The 25080-nt window shown below is 30.3% G+C and overlaps 1 protein-coding gene across 1 annotated transcript; it reads right to left on the bottom strand.

Annotated features, from left to right (window-relative positions):
• Window positions 1–1488: 1488 nt before the first annotated feature.
• Window positions 1489–17322, bottom strand: LOC129959947 (flavin-containing monooxygenase 5-like). Its single transcript, XM_056072862.1, has 5 exons — window positions 17183–17322; window positions 8584–8921; window positions 7026–7322; window positions 5637–5881; window positions 1489–2430 (listed from the first exon to the last, which is right to left on the bottom strand). The coding sequence occupies exons 2-5, from the start codon at window positions 8917–8919 to the stop codon at window positions 1764–1766; spliced, it is 1545 nt and encodes a 514-aa protein (XP_055928837.1). The 5' UTR covers window positions 8920–8921; window positions 17183–17322; the 3' UTR covers window positions 1489–1763.
• Window positions 17323–25080: the final 7758 nt, after the last annotated feature.

Below are 25080 nucleotides of genomic sequence, written 5' to 3'. Positions count from 1 at the left end.
AGCATAAACATATAATTGTGTTGATTTTTTATTTTTATTTTCCAAAGTCACTGACAATGGGTTTTTTTAATGATTTTTAATTTTTAATGATTTTCTTAATGCAGTTAATGATTTAATGCAAAGTCTAAACTGGAAAATTAATAGCTGGATTGTATGAAACTAAGCTGGATTTCAAGCATTAATTATGTTTATATGTTTAAAATGTTAACTGAAAAATGTTTTGAAATTGCAGGAAAGCTTTTGATTGTGAACGTAATTATTTAAATTCTTTGCATCATAGCTCTTAATAAATTTCTAAAGTCTTTCACCTGAAACTATCGTTCTATTGACAGCCTGTGACCTTATTGCGTGGCTAATGATGTTTTTCTTAAATATTTATCTTTCTTAGAAATTATAGGTTGTGTTAGAAAAAAGATTAACTATAATCTTCTTAACTACTACATTTTTTACAGTAAATAGACCGAAATAGTTATATGTACTTAATTAATGTATATTTTTACAGCAAATAAATTGAAATAATGAGATCTATTTAATTAATAACATACATTTTACAGTAAATAAGCTGAAATAATTAGATCTATTTAATTAATGCTGCAAGCTTTAAAGTTCGAAAACCTTCTGCACTGTTCGCTTCCAATGTTTTGCTGCGACAAAAAAAAAAAAAAAAAAAAAAAAAAAAAAAAACACGAAAGTGGAAGATTCCATGGCTTATGGTAATGGGCAGTCGTTGTATGCAGCTTATTCCGCTTACGGTTGTAAATATGAAACAATTTTTGAGATGAAATATTTTTTAAAGTGTTTAATTTTTTCTTGAATCTTTTCCATTTTAATATGTGATATAATTCCCTGTATTATTTATTTCCTTTAAGAAGTTTATTAGTATGCTAAGTACATCCATAACAAACCAGTTAAAATGTCTGGCTTTAAAAATGATTCGATTCAGTTTCAAAGAATCATACAATGGTTTGCTTGTCGAGTTTATTGTATATCTCTCCATGTCTTAAATGGGTTTCTTAGTTTACGAACTGCTTTAGCTTTATTAAACATTTATATTTATCTTGATTTGTTTCATGTGTGAAAAGTTAGAATTTCCAGATTAATTTTTCATTTGCTTCTTGATATGCTAGTTTTGAAACTGGGCAGTTATGTTTTCTCAATGACAATACTCAGTTTAAATATTTTTAGAATTTAATTTATCAGTTAATCAATACAATTGAATTGTGTTTCCATACTAATGGAGACACCAGGTAGGAAACTTGAGAAAAAAATATTGAAATTTAAATCCGAACTCAATTGAAAAAATGATTTAAAAATTAGCTTAAAACAAAACTGATTAACATAGGATAATACTTCAGTTTGACTGCAAAAGGTATCATTAAAATGTACAATTCGGATGGGAAAGAAACATTTCAATTACTTTAGAATACACAGAAAAAATCCCAAACACTCTTTCGAATAATTCCATTTATTTTTCAGAACTTAGGATTTATTCGCATATGTGTTCAATGCTCAAACAGAAAAACATTTACAACTTCTTTTTCAACAAAAAATGGATACATATTGATACAAATTGATTATATAAAAAAATCCTTTTATAGCATATCAATGTGTCACGCAATGTTTGTTATTGTGGAAATGTCTAAGCATATCTTTGTTATCTCTTGTAGAATATTCAATAATAATATGCAAGAGAATTAAAAATATAATATTTTTAAACTAGTCTTGGAAATTCATGTACATAGCCTTTTACTGTATACTGAAACTCATTTCGCTCGAGATTTTTGCGGCAGAGATCTTTCTTCTTCGTTTTCGCTTTTACTTCGAAAATACTTTCCTGAAAATAATTTTGCGGACAGTGGATAAGTTACTCTATCATAACATTCAAAAATCGCTTTTCGAGCATCATTCCATTTATGAGGCCCCGATAATCTATACTGGTAAGAAGTAAAAGGTCCAGTGAAGCATGACCAGAACAAGTAGAAATCTTTGAAGAGAAAAGTTGACATATAAGGTTTCACACCATATTCTTCGGCTAATTCATTCATGTACTCCATATAGTCTTCCCCTGCATACTTGGTAACTTTTTTAATCAAACGTTCTTTCAGAATGTCTTCGCTGGGGAATTTCAGTTTACCACTAAATATTCTAGCCGCCCATCTGCTTTGAGATTCTGCAACAGTACTTGTGGGGCCTTGACATTCGACAAATCCAATCACTGCTAATGTAGAATGCTTCAAGCCCAAAGGAAAAACTTTCTTATAAAGATTAAATTGGCTTTCATCTGTTTTATAGAGTTTATCGTCCAGTATTGGTATCTTCATTTCGTAACCAGTCGCAAAAATAACAACGTCTATTTCTTGTGCAGTTTGTTCACCTTCGAAAACAACAGCATTTTCTTCGAATTTTTTTATGTTTCCTTTGATAAGCACTCTATAATAAAGAATACTATTAATTATCACATAAAATCTAATGTAATATTTGCAAGTTATTTTTATAAATTTTTCAATGAAAGATTTTTAAACAATGAAAGATTTTAACAATGAAAGATTTTTAATAAACATAAAAATAATGTGTAGTGAAAGATTTAGTTAAAATTAGATATTATTAAAATTTATTTATTAAAAGATACATTTATAACAAGGCTGAAACCATAAAAAAAAGCCTCTTGAATACATTCTACGAAACAAAAGAAAAGAAACCTTATGAAACACTTTCGTACAAGTTATTATCACAAAATCTTTTCAAAATTGTTTCTAGCAATAAATTTTAAATTCTTATTTTTTAAAAGGTAAATATATGCCGCTTAACATTTTTAAAAATTCGAATGATATATCTTGATATATGAAGTCGATATATAAGGCTCCCAATCTAATGGTGGCCTAATTAAAAATCTCTAAGGTGTTAGACGTAGGCATGTACATCTATTACAAAAAAAAAAGTGCTCTATATTACTTAAAGAATCGAAATGTATATGGTTTGAGTCAATAACTGCTCTGCTGAAAAAATTATTAAGTCTAAATTTTTACCTAGTTCCCCAGTAGTTATTTATTAAAATATTATTGGCATACTAACATTTTAAACAAAAAATGTTTTAGACATTTTTAGGACACCAAAACTGTCCGAGTTACGATTCTTTAAATCTTAATATTTCAAATCAATAGTTGCCTTGTTTATCAGACCATCCACGAGGCAGTCTTTAAAATAATCAAAAATAATGGAATTTGAAGATTCGGACATCGTCAGTTTTAGTCTCATAAAAGTGTAACTTTATTTTTTTTGTTTACGATGTTAATACATCCATAATATTTCAATAAATATGCCTAAAAGGACCGGGAAACTATATATACTTGGTAATGTTTTCAGCGCCACCTTTATTCATTCAAAATATATGAAATATAATTCTATATGTTATCTCTAATAATGTAGAAATTATCTGTTAATCAACAGTTAGTGTGCATAAGAGAAGAAATGAAAACTAATTTCAAAATTTGAGGACACGTGTATAACCAAAACTGTTCCAGTTTTTGAAGAAAATGAATGCTAACTTTTAGGTATTAAAGTTATATTGAAAATTTATGATTCAATACTAGGAGGAAAATCTTTATTGCTTGACATATAAAATGGCGATAATTTATTGACTGACATATGAATTGGGGATAATAATAAGAAGTGTAATGGCGGAAATGATATAATAAGACATGAAAGACTATTAAGAAGCATTTTGCAACGATGCTATAATGAAACAATGTTTTGCTTCCATCAAGTGCCAAAGTACGCGCTTTTCTTTTAGTCTGAAATATATGAGGGTCATGTTTTTTCAACCAATGGACCATAAAAAAAAATTAGAGAACAAAATGAATGTATTACAAAAAGTTACGTGGGTTTACACTCTGCCAGTTATAAGACGGCCAGTAGGCAGCGCATTCGTAGAAAGGCTGAAAAATGCTGTACGCTCCATGGCAAGTAGTTGTTCCGACGGAACAACATGTCGATGTATTGGTGGTTTTTTTTTTTTTTTTTTTTTTTTTTGCTTACTGCGCATACGTTTGTAGAATTTGATGGGGGTGTTTTTTTGGGGGGCGGGGGTCGTGAAAAAATTTATAACTTATCATAGAAAAATTTCGACATTATTTTTTTCTTCTTTGTTTTTTTTATGCGATGTGTGTGTGTGTGTGTGTGTTCATTTTATTTGCCATTTTTTTCTGTAGTTTTTCGAATTTAGGTTTGATTGACCTTTTTTTTTTATTTTATCTTGTTCCTTTGTGCAAATATCAATCATTTTAATACGATATGAGTGAGAAAGAAAAATTCAGGAAAGCCAAAACGACAATTTATAGCCAAACATGGAATGTCTGAATCTATCTTATGAAATTGTGACAAACACTAATTAGTCCCTTTCTATGCATGCGCTGCCTACTGGCTGTCTTATAAACTGGCTGAGTGTAAACCCACCTTTATACGCAAACCTTTCGAAATAACCACCCTAAAGATTCAGGTATTTTTATCGGTGTTTCCGATTCCCTCTTCGAAGAATGTTATTGCCAATATGTGATATAAGCCCTAATATTCCTTTAAAGAGTCTTTAAGCTTTGACTTCTTAGCCAGTCTCCAATTCAGGGCAGATATGAAAATCACTCGGCTCTAAGAAGCGTTCTCGATAACTGGGCACAAGTCTTTCAGAACATAAATTCTTGTTCAACGTTTTGATCAAATACTTCGAACAAAAAGGAGAATGCTGAAATCCCAGAAAACGAGCTGACTGATAAAAATGCCAAAATTGCTACGTTGAAGGGTGAATATTTGGGCATTCTTGCTCGATATTCTTTCTTTATAAAAATTACTCAAAGAACTTCCAGACTAATAAGGAACTACAAAAGAGCAATAGGGCCCATTTCGTATCACTAGCGGCAACATTCTTCGAAGAAGGGATCGGAAACTTTGCTCATACATATGAAAAATGCCTGAATGTTCATGACGAATATGTCGAAATGTAATCCTGTTTGTACTTGGCTTTTACTAGTAAACTCATTTTTCCCTAATCGTCTTTTTTTATGATCCATTTTTAAAAAATAGGCCTGGTATCGTCCCAGTTTATTATTTAAAACTAATGCAAAACTGAAAAATACTATGAATTCATATTTATCAGTAAAAAATATGATTCTACCGATAACATTTTGGTTGATGCAGAGTGAACCAATAGTCCGTAGATAAACTTTAAAGGTATATGAGACACACGTAAATGAAATTTTTCTACATTGAAACACGTCGCAAACAACAGAAGGCGCTAAAACAATGTCGTTACAAAACGAAACAAGATGAAGTATAGAACAATAATGGAATTCAAAGTATAATTTGTTAACGTTTTTGTTTGGGAACTCTTTCAAAGGGTCTAAAAGTATAATTAAATTAGAAATTCAAAGAAATTTGTCCAAGTTATTACTTGTTTCATATTTTTGACAAAAAGAACCAACACAGTTTTTCTATGTTTCAATTTGGAAAATGTTTTTTTTTTTTTTTTTGTAATAAAAACAATGTATAAAACAGAACATATGCTTTATGAAGATTAAATTTCCAGTACATAACACTGAAAATAGAATCAAGCTCTCGGATTAAAAGAAAAGTAAAATGAGGATTACCTTCCAGTAAGTATTTTATCAGGAATAATGTCATTCATTATGAGACGAGCATCAAGAACTCGATGATTTGGCTTCAAATTATAAACTTCGTGTTGAAATTTCTTTTCTAGGAAGCTATTCACTGTACTATTGAAATAACGTTTCAATGTGTGAAAATGTTTTCGTAACAATATCATATCAAATGGAAGTCCTCTAGGTCCGACTTTTGGAAGAACCCAAGTTCCACTCCGAGTACTTAAATAAACCTATAACAATTGAAATGAAAATATGTTAATAGAAATTTGATATCTTATTGAATAGAATTAGTTAGAAATGAAGCAGAAATCCGTACGTATAGCATCTCTAATTATTCAATTATGGTTGCGTCTCACCGCAATTGAGCTTCTCGGTAATTTTACAGATTGTATCCCTGGTTCAACTGGCTTGAACATTGAGATCCCAGACTTTAAAAGCTCATTTTTGTTTGGGATAGAGGATTTTCTTTTCTAGATTATAAATCAAAAGAGTATGAAATATAAATTTGACAACAGTTGTGGTTTTTCGCACAGGCACCAGAGGTCTTCTCCTCGTGTCTCGGGGCTTAGAGGGAACTAAAAAACAAACTATCGAATGTCCAAGGTCTTGTTTTGCTCAATATCAGGGAAAGGATCTGGTTTTATCATTTGGCAATTGCTTTGAGTTGCTTGCTGACCACAAGAAACTGTCTTTCTTTGGACTTCCGACAATCAATAGCTGATAATTGCACAGTGAATATACAAGCATTACTAAATTGTTTATTATAATTAGTTTTATACTCCTTTTTAAACCACACATTAGAAATGCAAATGTGAGTACTTGTTGATAAGAGGGGCGCAAGGAAGCTGGGGCTAAGCTGACAGTGAATTTATGACATTTTGTCGGAAGAAGAGCTTTTAAACAGTTTTGAGACTGTGGTCTTGCACTCTCAAAATCTGCTTTTTTTTGATAAAGGAAAAAAATCAAAGGGTCAAATAAAAAATTGCTTCACATTAATTTATGGTTGAAATTCCAATCACTAGCAATATGCAAGCAATTCTATTGTTATCGCATAATTGAATTTCGCATATAATAAAACATTTCTGAATCAGGCCTTATCAAATGATCCTTTTAAGAAGAGTAAAACTAAAGCTTCCGTTATTATTTTCAACGTATACAAATGAAGAATGCAAAAATTCACTATCATCAAATATGTTATCTGACTTTCAAATTAACTTTTGACAAACTTTCAAATTAACTTTTACCACTATAGTCAGTTTCTTATCGTGAAAAATCTTATGATTTTTTAGCAACTAGATATTCATAAAAGAAATATTAAACATGCAGTATTCATTAACCAAGTAAAAATCACGAAGTTCTTGAACAAAAACTTACTTGCTTCGCCAGAATACTAATATCGACGGCTGCATCCATGGCCGAATTTCCGCTTCCAATAATCAACACATTTAAATCTTCGAATTCTGCCGTCGTTTTCAGTGACTGAGTGTGAATCACCTTTCCTTTGAAGTTTTCCCTGTTCGGTGTCGTTGGTATGTAAGGATGCGACAGCCTTCCAGTACAAATCATTACTCCATCGAATTCTTGTTCATTCTTTTTGCCTGTTTTTAAATCGACTATTTTCAGAAGCCACTTCCCTGAAGTATCGAAATCTTTGGCAGGAAAGACTTGAACCTTAAAAATTAACAACTGGTATATGAGACTTTATGCCATTGATCTATTCTTCCTAAATAGAAAATATTTCACAAATATCAGTTTCAACCAATTAATATTTTGTTTCACACTGCCAGGCTTTGATCACAACCTTTATTAATACCGTTAAAAAATTAATTACATTTTTTTTAACAAACTTGAAAAAAATAACTGATGTAAACAATAATTTTTGTTTACAAAATTCTAAAAATAAAAATGTCGACTTCCATTTTTCTCAGACACTTGAGTGCAAAAATTTCATACCGTACATTGCCAAAGAGTTGCGAACTGTTATGGATTAAAGGAAATTAAACAATGAAAATGTTTATGAAAAATTAATAAATTCTTGGCAAAACAACCTAATCAAATAGTGCGTAATTCTAAATTAAATTTGCTTGTATTCTTCAAAATTAAAAAACTGAATTAAGTCATGAATAAATAATAATGAAAAAATCATATTAGAAAACATTATATTTTCCTACTGTGAATTAAGTATGCCAAATATCATATGGCATTATATCATACAAGTTTTATTGAAATGAAAATATTTCATAGAAATCTGTTCTTAGTGTTATTTCTCATACTCTTAAATTTATAATCTTTGTACATTTATAATTATTTTTTTATATTTTTGCTTATTAAATCATTGTTTATCAGGGATCAATTAAGTTTTTTAAATTGTTAAACACATTTACTAAGTTGTTCGATCTCTGCTGAGTTTTGCGATAGCAAGAGACCAGTTATCATATGATGTTTGCGATGGAGAGAAATTATAATTTCTAATTAACTTAAGCTCTAAAATTAATTTTCTAATAACCAGAACTTTGGCTTCACTGCAGCTTCAATTTCTGAACTGAGCGGGCAGTTATTTTTTTTCTGTGAAACCAAAATGCTGCTTTTGCAAATCCTTTTCATAAGCTATATGAGTTTATAATGCTTTCTCACGACCTCTCTTTCGTGCTTTCTGTTTTCATAATCGGTTCTCTGTGCTGCTCTGGCCATGGTTTGAACAAGGAATCTTATTAATATATAAAATTTTCCCTTTTTCTTTAAAATTAGTAAGAATAAAATTCATTAAAGAACTCTACGACTGCTCCTTCAAATAAGGCCATCTTAATAATTCATTAATTGAAAGAATTCAAAAATTTATTGAAAAAAATATACTGAAGAAATACGTTGAATTTTTTCCAAAAATAAAAGGTTTGTTGCTTTTACAAAATTGACAAGAAAGAACATTTCTCACCACTTCATTTTGAAATTGTATATGAGATGAAAGATCGAAATGCTGTGCATACATTTGCAGGTACTCCAGCATTTTTGTGTTATGCATGTAATTTGGAAAGCTTTTAGGAGGAGGGAAGTCGCTGAAAGCTATCATCTCTTTACTGTGGAGTGACACCGTTGACTTCATGACTGAAGCAACGCCGGGTATGGAATGTTTCCTGAAATGCCACCGACCTCCGAAGTTTTCTGTTTTTTCAAAGCAAGTGACATCCATACCCTCTTCTTTACAGCATTTGATGGCAGTTAAACCACTCGCCCCTGCTCCTATCACTGCTATCCGACGCGGAGATAACATATCTGAAAAGCAGAGTCAAATTTATAAATCGAAAAAAATATTTCAAATAAATATTTGATCAATATTAAATATTTATTTTATCGGTCGTTTTCCCGATTATTTTAAGAAGTTAGTTGGCTATCAACTCGCTCAAATTACAATTAATGTGAAAATATTTATAAAACATCCATAAATTTATTCAAACATTCAGGCATCTCATATCTTTTTCACTCGTCTGTTGTTTCCTTTTCCAGCTATAATAAGAAGATATAGTATCAAATGCATTATTTTAAACTATTCTTTTTAAAAGTTTAGATTAAAATTCTCTAAATAATATTGTCAAAAATTTGATACAGGGCAACTTTTTTTTTTCTAATCGTTGACCAATAGATAATTCATAACACGTTAGATATAAGTCTATACTTACAATGGAAAAATATTTAAATGAAGTAAATATTTTTTTTTCATTGTACTATTTGAGTCAATAAATGTATTGATAAAAAAAGTGAAAAAGTAAATTTTACTATAGTCCCCCGACTGTATTGGTTATGTCTAATAAAACTATCCTGCTACATTAACAATTTTTACAAATAAATTTCCACTATTTTGTGACTAAAACTGACCGAGTTTAATATTTTTGGTTCATAGAGGGTTTATAAAAATGTCTTTTTTTTAAAAAAAACTTTTTACTATTAAACTCTACAAAAGCAAAAAAAAAAAAAAAAAAAAAATCACACAATTTCCCACCTTATTTATTGAAGCTTTGTAACTAGAAGTAAATATCTAAATACAGTATTTAGCGAAATAAACGCTTGTTCCACTTTTTTGAAACACTCTATACAATAACAGCATTATTTCTGATTGAATTTCGTTCTATAGTAGGACCTTATAATAAGTAGGAAGCTAACAATGACATTTCTGGTACAGTGTTGAGGAGAGGACAAATGGAATCAAATGCTTCGACGTATAAAACGAAATAGGCGAAGATCTCAACTTTGAAAGCTTGCCATAGCTTTCATTGGGAAGAATCGTTCTATATAATATTTCATGAGTGGTTTTCTCACAATGGCCCTCAATATAAGAATGAATTGGGATTGAAGAATGTAATCAATGAATTGGGGATGAAATGTTCTCAAATACTTCTGAATATTCCAATTAACCTTCAATTATTTTCTTTTTGAATGATTGAGTTCAGGGAATTTTCATTGTATGCACATAAAGAAGTTCCTGTAGCTTTCTAAGAGAAAATGCAAAATGTTAATTAGTTAATTAAATAATGTTAATTAGTATCATTAATTAATTGTGACTGCATAAATAAAAGATTCACTAAAATATCAAACGAACATTACAGGAAGAAGTCTCACTTTACTGTCATTAATAGCGGGCTTTTCTTATGGCATTCATACTTTAAATAGATTAGTATAATTATATTAACGTCTTTCTTCGGAACAACACGATGGCTATTTTAGAACAGACCTCCTAATTTTGAGCCATGTTGTTTAAAGAGGACAACACCTGAGCCAGCACCTCCTATGGAAACTTCATTGCCGCCTTTTCCTTCCTTTCCCCGAAGGGAAAGTCGTTTGACTCTCGAAGCGAAATTTAATGCGCATTACACCAACATGCATGATGAGTATTTACTGAAATCGTGTTCAGAGCCTTGATCGTTACGATAAAAAAATCCTGTCCTTAACAACAGACGACCTTGGCCTTCGTATTTAAGGGAAGTGGTCGAAAATGCGTTTAATAATTTACCTTGTTCGATTTGTTAAAATATTTCCTTCACTCTTACTTCCTGATAAAATTAATAAAAATATATTGTTTCAGCAATCAACAAGCAATTAACCATGCAGAACTTTAAACTTTCGTCTTTCGTAATGAGGATAAAAATTGGAATAATGAGGCTAGAAGCAATTTCTCAACAAAATTGATTTTTTTATTATTATTATTGAAATCGCTTTCCTTTTCTTACGCAAATTCTACCAACTTCTGCCTTATACGATTACTCAACGTTTATTCGAACAAAAAAAAAATTGCGGTCAAGAACAAAAAAAAAAAATTAAAAAAATTGCATAAATTGGTTGCTAATAAAACTTTTTTTACTTGCATCAACATCATTTGAAAGGTATTGGAGTGTGAATGAATACATATTGTGTTCGATGTTTTTGTTTCGAAACCTTAAAAAAAAGTCATTCTTTTTAAAATACAAAATCTCTTCCATTTATTTATTAGCTAATACGATGACACTTCCTATTCAGAAAATGTGTTCGCGTTTTGATACGATGCCTTATAATTTTAGGACGATTCCATAGAACACTTAAAATATTTATAGATTCTATGTAATTTTTTATTTAATTATAAGAATATGTGGCTCAAATTCAATTTCGAAATTTGATGATTTGGTGCACATGTAACTTACTTATTAATCAGCTAAGTGGTTAAGAAAGATGTAGTGGAAATATTCCTTTTCTTAAAAAAAAAAAAAAAAAAAAAATATTTTTAAATATAGAAACAAATTATCAAATCAGTTTTAGCTATTTTTTCGCCATACTTTTTTAATTCAGATTTATGAAAAATCATTTTCTCGAAGAAAAGATGCTCAAAATATTTTCAGAAAGAAAAAAAAAATGTTTTGAGATTTTTGTAAGAAAAAAAGATTGAATGCGGTTACATATTTCTATAGAAAAGTTGCTCATAGCCGTTCCCTCTGACTTGATGGATATTCAAGATAAGACTGAAATCGTTGATATTTATTAGCATATGCAATGTTATATTTAAAGTGCAAGAAAAATTTAGTAAAATAGACTATCATGTTTGGATTTCTTGTCGAAAATCTAGAAAGAACTTTTACTAAGTGATTGCATTTAATTTTTTAAGTCTAGACTGAAGAAATAAGCAAAGATAAAATTAATTTGTAATTTCACACGAAAACCTTAGTAATAAAGGTTTAAAAATAAACTTGCAAAAGGCAAAAAATTCTTTTTTGTATTACAAAGTGATTGTATATTTTTTTTCTAGTAAAATATGCTTAATAGAGATATTCACATAAGTAAATCCTTCCAATGAAATCAAAATATTCTCCTCTCTGTAGTAAAAGTATTATCAGATGTTGCTATGTCTAGTGATTTTGATTTCCATTGACTGAATCATGTACTTTATATCTGGTAATCTACCATTTTAATGAAAGTTCGTGAGGACGATTTTAATTCTTGAAATGGTAATTTGTAAGATGACTCTTTATTCTTAATCTGTGTGGGAGCGTTCAGATATTTAAAACTTTTAATCTGAACCAAATATCAAGAAGGAAACCTGAAACAACTCTCGATTCTTTATATGTTTATATTACAACAGTAGATTTCCGTCGTATCTTCTCAGGAACAATTGTCGATCTTTCTATCACGAAACTGAATTCGCTCACTTATTTAAGAGAAAAAATGGTTTCCACTTAATTTCCGGCAATTAATTTTGATGATTAAAGTAATCTAAAATATATAAAAAACTATATAATTAATTGTTAACTATATATAATTAATTGTTATTTATGTTGAGTAATAATTAATAATGAAAACATTTAAGTTAAAATTCGTAATTAATATTTTCTAATCAGCTTCTTAATTTTTTTTTCTCTTCGATCCTGTTTCGAGAAGGGAAAACTATTCTTCGTTAACTCTCCTAAAATCCTATTACATCACCAGTATAGCATATTAAACAAGAAAATTAAACGTGATCAAGTAACTAATGATTAACTATTAGAAACTGAATGCTCATTAATTATTTAGCATTTTTTTTTCATTTCCGTTTCTTAATCATTTTGTTTACAAATATTGACGACTCAAGAAGAAAGCAACATTGAAGCCTTTCCATGTTTCTCCATATGGAGTCAGGACTCAAAGCCTTAACTATTTCGCTAACAATCGAGTCTTAGGATGAAATTAGATTAAATTATCAAGCGATAATTTAATGTTGAAACATAATCCTAAATATTTGTATTCATTTACAAAAGAGATCTATTGGCCGAAAATTTGAATAAAAGGTGTCATTTTATACCGTTTTGTAAGCAAGGCACAAGGCGCATTTAGATTTGATATCAATGTCTCTTAAATTTCTTTTACTTATAAATGGGAAAAAAGAAATTCTTACCCTTCACCCAAAACGAAACGTTTTATGTGGATACTTAATTATCAGTAAAAATATGTATTCGAATTCATTGTGCGGACCACAACTAATCCATCAAAATGTCTAACCTTGAAAGGGGGAAAGAAAAACGGAAAATAATGTCTTAAACTTTTTTGGCGAGTTTCGAGGTTTGCAGAATTATAGATATGAAACAATTTTGGTGAATTAGCAGGTCGACGTGATTACGCGTGTGAAACAATCTTGACAATTAGCCATTAAAGGACCATAATTAGGCATTTCGTGTTGTATCTAATTTGAAACTAATGTGGAGCTTCTAATACCACGCAAAGTGTGAAATCATTTATAACTCTAAGCAAATGAATTTGCATTTCAAATAAATAAAAATCGGGTATGATTTATGATTAAACACTTATGTATGCATGAGAATCCATATCTTGATTACAGATGCTTAGTGAAAGAGGTCAAAAATCGCTATGACGACATTCTTTTCATACATATTTACAAATCCGATTGCGAGTAACTGCTTACCAAAGAAGTCGAGTTGGCGAAAGAACTTTGGACTTAAACCTTACGTGTGGAAGAACACGATCGTTCTAATCGAGTACACAGAGACCGTTTGATGACCGGAATTCTGAACAGAGATCGAGAATCTGACATTGACACTTTTTTAAGCTTCGATGGTTTTTTGATTATCATTATTGAATGTATCTATCCTGCGAACTCTTGATCTGGAAGGAATCTCGTCCGAATTAAGAAATAATAATCGGTTGGGAATTTCATTGCTCTCTTACTTTCAGAGCTAAGTGGTTTTTAGGCATTCAAATTCGCTTTCCTTGTTATTTGCAAAAATGTTCCTGTACTCACTCATAATTCACTTATTTAGAATTTTTAGAATTCTCCTACTGAAATGTTTTTCTCTGAACCTCTAATTTCATCTGAATGAAATTTGTTCTCTAAATTTTGTAGTATGAACGTGGCACCTTAATTCAGATTTTAAAAATATAAAATAAAAATTCCTAATAGTTTCTACCTTAAAATCCTTTAAATAAAATAATATAGCTTAATAGCTGAAAGTTCGAGTTAGTTTCCCCTTGTAAAGTCAGCATATGAGATACTTTCAGTACGGTTAGGCATAAAGAATTTAATTTTCAATTTAATAAGATAAAAACAAAGAAGTAATTATCAATGAAATTAAAGAAAATAAAAACGTAAGTTTATTTAGTAATATGGAGAATATCATTTGGCTTCTTATAAATGAAAATCCATTTCACAGAAGCTTATTTAAAATTGAGAGATTTTCAAATTAAATTCACTTTTGAGATTATGGTGTTAATTAACAATAACTGGAACGCACTTCTGTGACTAGAATAACAACCAAAATTTGAAAAGAGAAAAATGATGAAATTTGAAATCGTTTCAAAGTAACTTTATTTTCTCATTTGTATACTAACTCAAGGTCAAACCTTGTAAAATGCCGAACAACCCAGCTGTCCAATTTTAAAACACTAAAGCACAAGATTTGATTCAAAATAAAAATTGATACGATTTCTAAAATTTAGATTTAATCTTTTGAAAATGAAACTATGCTTAGTACCGAATGTGTTTTTCTAAATAATCATTATTTAAAAGAAAAGTTGTTATTTTATAAGTAGAAAGAACAACGATTTTTCTTTCGACTTATTTTATAAGAATCTTTATATGGCATTCTATAACTCATGCTTAAAGGATTTCAGATATTCCTATCAGGGTGCTTCTTAAAAAAAAATGTATGCAGTTTTTTTTTTAGTGGTAGTGTCTTTTATCATCATGATATAAAACAGAACAAAAAAATATCCTGCAGATGCAAGTGAATCAATTTATTGTTTAAAAAGTGAAATGTTAAATTAACTTTGTTTTTTCCCAACTCGCATAAATCCCGCTCTTGTTAAACTGCTAGAAAAATCATTTTATCCTCTTACCTCTAAACTGTTAATTAATATTAAATAAAAGTAGATTCTTATCACTTAAGATACTGTTTCATTTTAAGCTTAATGATATCCTTAATGCTGATCTAACTGTGTTTATACCTTTTAAATAAATTAAAAATAAAATATTTTCTAAATTTTTTAGACATTTTCTTTAGGAAAAAATTATTATTCTTTTAACATTATTATTTTTTTAACATTTTCATAAAACCAATTACCTTCACCAAGCTTGCAGTAATATGAAATAATATTTTAGGTGCAATCAACTTTTATATTTTCGTCATTTCAAGTTATTTTAAGAAAATGAAAGAGCTCTTCAGCCGAACTTAATGTTTAAAGCACGTTGCTTAAAATATTAAGGAAATCTTTGAACTAAATATAATAAAACCCATTCAACAAGCATAACAAGTCAAACAAAAGATAAGCGCTAAATAAAACAAAGTTCAAATTAACACATCAATTACAATAAAATATTAAACAGAAAAACATTATGAGAAGATGGGATCTTTCTTGATTTTTATTTTGAAATATGGACTTGTTATGTTATTATTTAAAATATTTTTACAATTAACATGGGCAATGTATAAGCATTCTAGTAAACAACATAAGTGTTTCATGAAAAAAATGTCTTTATGATTTTTTACAAGTTTTCGGTATCAAGTTAATAAGTGGAATTTTATTTAGGTCTTCACCAAATTTTAATTGAATTATTTATGTTTCATTTTATTGTTGATGCGACTTAACTCAACCGCTTTCAATGAATATGATTTTGAAGCTCAACCTGGTTCTAACCAACAAAGCGATTCATTATTAAAAAAGTTCATTCGCATTGTGTAGCCAATATAATTTTCTTGGTCATGTTCTTTTTTTGAAAAGTTAAAATGAAGTTTTTGATTAGAATTTTTATTACTTTTTTTCTCTGTTACTCCTTGAGCATAAATTAATTGTAAGAAATAAAGCATTTAGATTAGGAATTTTTAAAAAAAAAAAGATTTCAACAGTGATTCAAATCAAACAATGTAAAAAGATATATAGTAATGAATGCAATAGGGAAAAAAGGATTAAAATAATTTTAAGGAAATTTTTAAAATGGGAATTTTGATCTCTGTATTTCTCAAATGCTTAAATATATGATTCTTTTCAAATAAAATAAGAAAGGGTTAGCTTTCATTTTTCATTACATTTTACGTGTGGAAATGTGAATTCAAAAAATTCTGTTTCTTAGAAACATTAGGTGTTTGCATGTATTTTAATCCGCGACATTTATTGGTAAACATACGAAGTATCTATATAAACGACAATGGTTTTGGGTTTTACTAATTTACTATTACTTTATTGTTATCATTTTGAAAGTTTTCCATTTAGTATTATTGAGTTATTCAGAGTATAAAGACCCCGATCATGCAAAGCTCCAAATTGCATTTTCGACATTCATTGTCTTTTTCATTATTATTATTATTTGAAGAAATCTGCTGCCGAAGCCCATCAGACACTTTTAGAAACTTATGGTGATGCTGCTTTTATATACCTATGGATACTAATAACTTAACAAAAGAAAGTTACGAATCTTATTAAAAATGCATACACCTTATGCATTAATGTTTGATTTACTTTAAAAATAAAGCTGAGCTTTCATTAGAATTCTACAAAATAAAAAAAAGCGAGAAATAAGCAGTAGATTTCATTTTATTTTGTTTTTTTAAACATTAAACATTTATTTATTTACTTTTAAACAGTAATAAAATAATAGTAAGTAATAATAGTAAAATAATAGTAAGTTTCGTAAAGGAAATTTACTGTTCTAAGTGATATTAGTATAAGAGGTGTTATGAATTCAATTGTAAAATTTAATATTGTTTTTCGTATTAATATAATGAGACGCTTTATGCATTAGGATTAATGTATAAGGAATTTCAAATGGAACGGTGTTTGAAACCAGTTGCTTAAATTTTGTATCATAGCATAAAAGGGAAATCTGTCTTTAACTAACATATCTGGCGTGAACATTAAATAAGGCTAACAAAATCTATCATTTCTTTTCATATTTCATAGCTGACAACAATGGCACTGAATCCATTTCATTTTGAATAAATGCCAACTTATTGCTTTTAAAACCAAAAATACATTAGAAAATGTACGAAATGAAAATTCTGACTGAAGCCTATTTATCAGTAAATGCTTACCTGAATAGTCAAGAAGCGCTTGTTCCTTCAAATGTCTCGTTTCAAATGATTATCATTCGCTTTCGTCGTAACTTATTTTACATCCGTATAGTATTTTTAGTCACGTGTTTGAACTGTGAAACTTCTTTGGCAGTGAAAGTGGTGCCGAAGTAATTGGAACACTTTTTCTCAGCGAAGCGGAAAGTACTTCTGAGACCTTTTCCTTAAGTTGCCTAAACGGAATTAAAATATAAATAAATGAATAAAATAAAACCTCTTAACACAAAGTTGAGTAAACACACCATTGTAACGCAACGTAGGAGGATTATCCTAATAATAGACAACCTTTCAAAAGTGTGGAAACTATTGTCCTATATCGTAAGAAAATTGTTCAATTGCATAATGGCGCTACAAATGAAAGGGTTTGTAACCACGGAAGCATAGAAAGACCGCAGCTGAAGATAATTAAAGCACTGCATTGGCAAATTGGGTCGAAGCGACATCGATTAGAATTTGAAAGAAAAATATCAGAGAAGGGATTCAAACCAACTTGTTACAGCAACACTCGAGCGATTTTTAATAAAATTGTAGAGTAAACCAAAAAAAACATCCAAATAGTGGGATAATACACTAAGTTGGGGGATTAAGTTAATGACATTTGTACTTGCATTGGCAGAAATGAACATAAAAGTTAAATTAAAATTCATTTTTTAAGATTACAATTTCAACATCTTTCATTTTTGCATATTTCAACGAAAATGTAAGAGTGCATGAAATATTGATCTATTTTCTTGCTAGAGAAAAAAGAATCTCACGAGTGTTTCAACAAAAATGTTTTGACTTTAAAATTTGTTCCTTCAGGCCCTTTTCTTAATGTCCTATTTTCACGTCTTTTTAAAAATTCAAAGCTATTATCTCAGTAGGCTACTAATTATATTCCGAAAAAATACATACAGAAGATAAGCATTATTCTAACACTATGTTGTGCTGAGCATCGACAAAAATTAATTAAGCATAGAAAAGAATGCGTTTTTTTTTCTGTTTAATTTCCGAGGAAGAAAAACAGATTAGTTTACAGACTCTTTTTTTTTTTTTTTTTTTCGACATAGTGAAACCAAATTTTTACACAAAACTACAACTTTAGTAATATGATCCCATATCAATCGTTTATCCAAGTCAATGCACATTTAAATAATCACGTTTACAAGTACACGAATGTACAGACCGACAGACAGTCAATGCCTTGAAGGTTTTGGTTCATAATCTACAACGTGACCTAAAACAAATTTAAACAAAATCTAAATTTTGTTATTTTTGTAATTATTCAGACAAATAGAGACAGGCAAAGTTTGACTTTGCGTTCTGAGACAAGGAGACAGATGCAGTTCCAAATTTTTTGTTGTTGTTGTTTAGGTAGGAGGGGGGAAGGAAAGTCTTAAGTATGGAGATTCGTAACGAGGTCGAATTTTGTGTTCGTTCTCTTTGAATACTTAATACGAGAATGTATTTAAATATACGAGATACGAGTACTTTATTGAATACTTTTATATGAGAATATATTTAAAAAATTGCGGAAGCAAATTCCTACTAACAAGAGCTCGTAATTCAAAATTGCGTTAATTCATTGGCTTCAGAATGTTCGCGTCCATTTAGTTTAGGATTCAGTTGCCTTAAGATATTATTTTTTATTTATTTATTTATTATTTTGCTTTGAAGAGATAAATGAGAAATTTGATCTAAAGTGTATGGCGTTTAATATATTCTACAGCAGATTCCTCAAAGATTTTGCTTTTATAAACTTGGACATGGTTTATTAGAACAAATATTGTTTAAATTAATACTTCTGTTTCTTTTCGAAATCGTAGTGCAATTGAAAATTAAGTGGAATCATGCCTTTTTTTAAAGTTTCCTTTATTTTTTATTTGCAAAGAAAATAAATGACTTTCAGAATGAATGCATGAGGCAAAAGAAATCAACAAGTTTCAGTAAATAAACAATATAAATCTTTACAAATTTTCAAAGAAATACATTTAGGTAAAGCTGTTTAGATTTTTTAAAGTTTATGCAATAATTCTTCGTTCAACAATCTATGCAGCTGTGCTTTTCGCAGAATTTCGAATCGAGTAAGGAGCGATTGTGTTCAGTCTTTATGACAGAACTACATAATTGCAGCCAACAAATTTGAGTCTACAACAAATTTTTGTTTCTTTCTATCCAATAAAAACTTAAAAGGATGAATGTAAATTATGTTGAGTGCCGTGGTGGTTTGGCGATAAAGGATCGGCTTCGGAACCGGAGGGTTTCAGGTTCAAAATTCGAGCCCGCCGAAGAACCGTCGTGTAAGAAGGACTGGTGCACGGTAAATCCGCCGGGTCAAAACGTTCTCTCATTGGTATGGTGTGGAAGCTTGGAGAAAGGGGTGGCTTCTCAGGTTCCTCTTCATCATTTAAGTGTGGCTCACGGTTACTAGGTGCGTCCCAAAATAGCCCTAGTGTTGCTTTAAAACGGGACCTTAATATAACAAAAGAAGTAAAATATAGCGAATTCTTGTTTGAACAGAGTAATTGGAGCAAAAATGTACAAATAAAATGTCAATTTTGCCATGGGAAATATTTCAAGTAAAATAAGAAACTTGCAATCGGGCTGTATAGTTTAAATGTAAAACATTTAACATACACAGCATATCTGTTTTTAAAAAATTCTTAACAATTGTATTTCTTTAGATTTAAGAAAAAAGATTAACCTCTGCGTAACTGGAATTTTTTGTTACAGTTCTACGTTTATTGCAATTAATTCAAGTTTGTTACACACGCAGCTTAAATTTTTATTACTATTCAATGTTAATATTTTAATTTCTATTATTTTTGTAATTTTAACATTTCAATTATCCTTATCTATCTCATGTATTTTTTATGAAAGACTAAGTGACGAAATGAAAGCAATTTTTTTTTTCACAAAAAAAGTTTACTTACGCTGTGTATAATTTTGAATATTGTGTCACGCTTATGTTTAAATTAATATTTCTCAAGTTTCCATTTCTTTTTTAAAAAAATGATATTGAGGCAAAATATGTATATAAATGCTATGTGGAAAAAAAAAAAAAGAGTTATCTACTCAGCAACTTTCCCTTTTCGTTTTGAAAACGAAATAGCAGATAATTCCGCTGGTGTATCCGCAGTTAAAAAATGAATCTGCCACTTTTAATCTGCCATCTTTAAATACAAAATCTTTCAGCAAAGAATCACAAGCAAAAATCGTATGGTGCGAGATCAGGTGATCATGATCATCATATTGTTTGAAAATAACGACCTATTAATTATCTTGCATAAAATGGCGTTTGTAGAATTTACTGTGGAAATAATATGAAGTGTGCATAAAAATAATGTTTTGAAAGTGGCCTCGCCGTTACAACCCTGGAATAATAATAATAATAATAAAAAGACTTGACAGTATATAACGATATCTAATTCCATTAATATAATATTCTTAGGAATCACCGAAAATACATTTTTTCTTTAAAAATTAAACGACTCTGTCGGAAATCCCGGTTTTTTCCCCTCCTTATGAAACTTCTTTCTTCAAAAAATTATTCTCGCATAATGGGAGCTCTTATCGTTTAAAATGTTTTCTTCATGCGGAATTTCCTGCTTACGTTCCATAAATTATGATATAAATTTAAATGCCATTTTTTCTCTCGTATATAGTAATTTGTTAAAAAAAATGAATTTTTTTATTTTTAGATGAAGGAGATGCATTTCGGTAAGAATCCTTTTGCTTGCAAGAAGGAGTTAATAAAATATGTATCATTTCTCACCGCCTCAGGAAAACCATTAAAAGGTACGGATTCAAATTATTAGTTTATTTTTTAAGCCTTTACAGTTCGTAATATAATAATTTGAGACAAATTCGATTCCTATAAAAACAATCAGTAATATCTAACGTACATAATATTTCATTGATGGCAGAAAGTTGCCTTACATTTCATTGTATACGAACAATAATTGCAATATTACTTCTGGAGAACATATTCATGCAAGAAACGAATGTTCGATTCCTATAAAAACAATCCGTAATATCCATGACGGCTAATGTACATAATATTTCATTGACGGCTGAAAGCTATCTTACATTTACTTGTGTTCGAACAATTATTGCAATATTGCTTCTGGAGAACACATTCGTGCAAGTAGCGAATGTTTGATTCCTATAAAAGCAATCCGTAATATCCATGGCGGCTAATGTACATAATATTTCATTGACGGCTGAAAGCTATCTTACATTTACTTGTGTGCGAGCAATTATAGTAATATTACTTCTGGAGAACACATTAGTGCAAGAAGCGAATATATTAATAAAAAGCTTTTATCTTATAGGGAGATATGTAAAGACTCAATTTCATATTCGATTTTTAATTTATCTTTTTTTTTATCTAGTTACGAAATTCCTTACAAGAAATTTTCAGTTTGGAGTAAAATAGGTTCATAATTTATTTTTGATATAGAAGCTATTTCCAGATTCTACATAATTGTGTAAATAAACTTTTCTCTCTTTTATGTTTGACATTCAAGTTTACTGTCTTACATTTCTAATTGCACTTTTAAGTTGGAATGCAGGTTATTTTATTGAAATATAAATAATGGATAATAAATTATTCCATAATATTTTTTTACGTATTGCTTAGTTCGCTTATCTGTAAAAGAAAATAAATAGTAAAAGCAGTTTACTAAATTTCTCTAACAATTATTTACTTCTGTAGCTCCATTAGAAACGTTTCTTTTCCGAAAATCATCCATAGATTTGATGAGAAATGAAATTAAAATTTAAAAGTCTGCGATGCATTGGTCCAATGCTGGAGTCGAAATCCCTTCAGCATTGGTATGAGATGCTTGAGCAAAGAATCTCTAGCAATCAGGGCTGGATTAAGCCTCCAAGGGCACTTAGGAAACGAAACTCTTGGGATTCCTATTTCTCCTTCACTGTTTTCAACGTCATATATACAGTAGACTCCCAAGTATCCTGCCTAATGTGGTGGAAGGAAAGGCCGGATATCTAAAAAGCCGGATATGCCGGAGTTCTATGAATTCATTTCTTTGCCCACCAATACCAGAAGACAAAGTTTTTATACCAAAACTCTCTATAACAATACGTATTTTCTCACTTCTTATTGAGAACTAAGCCCTCCATTTATCTCAATGTGAACGCAGCCGCGGCCCGATGAATCATAGAAGCAGTTGTCAGTAGCGTGTCGAGATAAAATAGAAGGCCCTGTAATGGTATTTTGTATACGTTTCAAGAATTTTCTAGAGCAAAAGAAAGTTAAAGGATATAAACAGTTCACATTTTTAAATAATTTCTGTAATGCCCAACTTAAATGCAGGAAACATAAACAAAACGTTAACGTAAATCGTAGGCCTAATTCGTAATTCTCAAACTGATTTTATTTTTTACTGATAAATGATTGCACGGATATGAAAAGATAACCTTAAGATAAAAGTCAAAACTTACAACTTTTAGGTTTTGTAAAAGTTCTTAATAGGTGACTAAATCAACGCCTTTTCCTTCCTCATTTTATTAGAATAAAAGGAAACTAGACCGGATAGTACAGAAGCCAGATAGTAGCGAACCGGATACTCGGGAGTGTACTGTACTTTTACTGAATTTAATTTAATTTTCATACAGTCACTTTTATGTAGCAAATTTAGACAAATTGAAATTATAGAGTGTTAAACCGAGGATCACTTTTAAGATAATTTGGTTTCAGTATATCGTTTATAAAACCAGAGGGAGTTGTCTTCCCGAAACTTTCTTGCATATTCTTCAAAAAAGGACTTACACCTCTCCCACACACCCAGCATAAAATTGAGGACTTTGAATAAGACTGCACATGTCTTGCGTGGTTTTGGAGAACAATAGTTACGAAGTACAGCACACTCCTGAGTATCCGGCCTAATGTGGCGGAAGGGCAGACCAGATAACAAAAAAGCCTTATAGGCCGGAGTTCAATGAACTCATTTCTTTGTTCACCAATGCCAGAAGACAATATTTTTATACTAAAAATCACTGTAGTAATACGTATTTTCTCACTTCTTATGAGCACTAAGCCCTCCATTTATCTCAAGCCACGTAGAATGTAAACGCGGCAGTGGCTCGGTGAATCATAAAAGCAATTGCCGGTAACGTGTAAAGTTAAAATAAAAGGCTCTGCACTGATAGTTTATATATGCTTATATACTGCACTGCATGTTTCAAGAATTTATTAGAGAAAAAGGAAGTTAAAGGATACAAACCTTTCACATTTACAGGAATTCTGTAGTCTTCACTGTGGTACACTTATAAAAACTTTAAACATACCCAAGAACAATTTATGAATACTGTACTTACTGTGCAGTTATAATCAGGAAACAATTGAGGTCCGTTACATACTGACGAAACAAGGAACAACAAGCAGAACGCTTCTAAAAGCCTTGGCTTTGCCAATTCCTTATCTTCCTCATTTAATTACAATAAGTCAACCATCTAACTCTCCGACCAGCCCGAAGGCGCACGGATTTAAACCATAAAACTGAATGACCGGACCGCCGCAACAGCAACATTGGCGGGAACTGTGGTTGAGTCCTAAGGGCCGTCACCGGCCACGGTACAACCCTCCCCGAAGGAAGTACGTCCCGCCATCGATGGGAGGAGACAGATCCCACACCTATTAGTGTACCCTCCAGGGTGGCGAGATCCAACCACCATACCGGAAGCATCTCATCCTCATTTCGAGGTGCCCCCCCGGGGACAAATTTAATTACGATAAAAGAAAACTAGGCCGGATAATACGGAAACTGGATTGTCGCGAACCGGATACTGTGGAGAACATTGTATATCATTTTAATTATAAAGCAACGTATTGCGCTTTTTAGAATTACAAATCAAATTAATATAAAATCCACGAAAGATAATTAATGAGGAATGTTGTTGGAATAATGTTCCAAAATTTATACAACGCTTGAATTTTATTTAAATAAGCTGGTGTGCACGGCCTTCGTAAATTCAAAAAAAGTAAAAATTAAATTACTCTGAAAATATAGCAAAATGATCGAATCTTTGCCCCTGCTCCTACTTTACTTTTTTAATATTCTGGCTCTGTTGGAAATGAAAGGATGATACTGAGAATCGTCAATATTAATGTTTCTTTTATCTTGAAATGGAATTAGAATACAATAACGGTTTGTCTTCAATGAAGCAGGAAATTTCTTTTCAAAATTATCAAAGTAAGATAGATTAGTGAAATGACAGGTTATCCAAACAGTTTGGAATGCCGGCTTCGCCTTTGAAACAAGAAAGCTGAATTTGCTTTCTAAAATCTGTATTCGCTATATTAATATACATTTCCAGTTTAGCGTAATACAGTACACTCCCGAGTATCCGGTTCGTGACTATCCGGCCTAATTTTCTTTTATCATAATTAAATGAGGAAGGCAATGGAAGCGGGCTTTTGCTACGATCTTCCTACATGTCGTGTGCAAAATACAAGCTATGACAGGAAAAGAGCAACGTTCTACTTGCTCATTGATCGTTTTTCCATCTGTGTGTCACGGACCTCAATTGTTGTCGCTGTTCCTGATTATAACTGCACACTACATATAGCATTCGAAAATTGTTTTTGGGTGTATTAATGTTTTCTTAATTGTACTTCAATGAAGATTTCAAAATGGGGGTAAACAAAAAAAAAGTTGTATATTGCATTTAAGTTAGATATTACAGATTTTTGTGTTAAAATGTGAAAAGTTTATGTTCTTTAACTTACTTTTTCTCTAATAAATTCTTGAAACGTGCAGTTCAATATATAAACATAAATAAACTACTAATATAGAGCATTCTATTTTAACTCGACACGTTATCAGAAACTGTTTCTATGATGTGTGTGTGTGTGT

The sequence above is a fragment of the Argiope bruennichi genome, chromosome X2, assembly GCF_947563725.1.
Source record: "Argiope bruennichi chromosome X2, qqArgBrue1.1, whole genome shotgun sequence".
NCBI classification, from domain to species: domain Eukaryota; kingdom Metazoa; phylum Arthropoda; class Arachnida; order Araneae; family Araneidae; genus Argiope; species Argiope bruennichi.
Note: the sequence above shows the minus strand (reverse complement) of the source record. Positions and strands in the feature narration are given on the sequence as shown.

What these genes read in the sequence shown, in the direction of transcription:
- LOC129959947 (XM_056072862.1), bottom strand. Translation starts at nt 8,919, where the DNA reads ATGTTATCTCCGCGTCGGATAGCAGTGATAGGAGCAGGGGCGAGTGGT. An exon ending in TACAATTTCAAAATGAAGTG is followed by an intron (nt 7,323 to 8,583) that starts GTGAGAAATGTT and finishes TTAATTTTTAAG; the next exon opens with GTTCAAGTCTTTCCTGCCAA. An exon ending in TTAGTATTCTGGCGAAGCAA is followed by an intron (nt 5,882 to 7,025) that starts GTAAGTTTTTGT and finishes CAATTGTTATAG; the next exon opens with GTTTATTTAAGTACTCGGAG.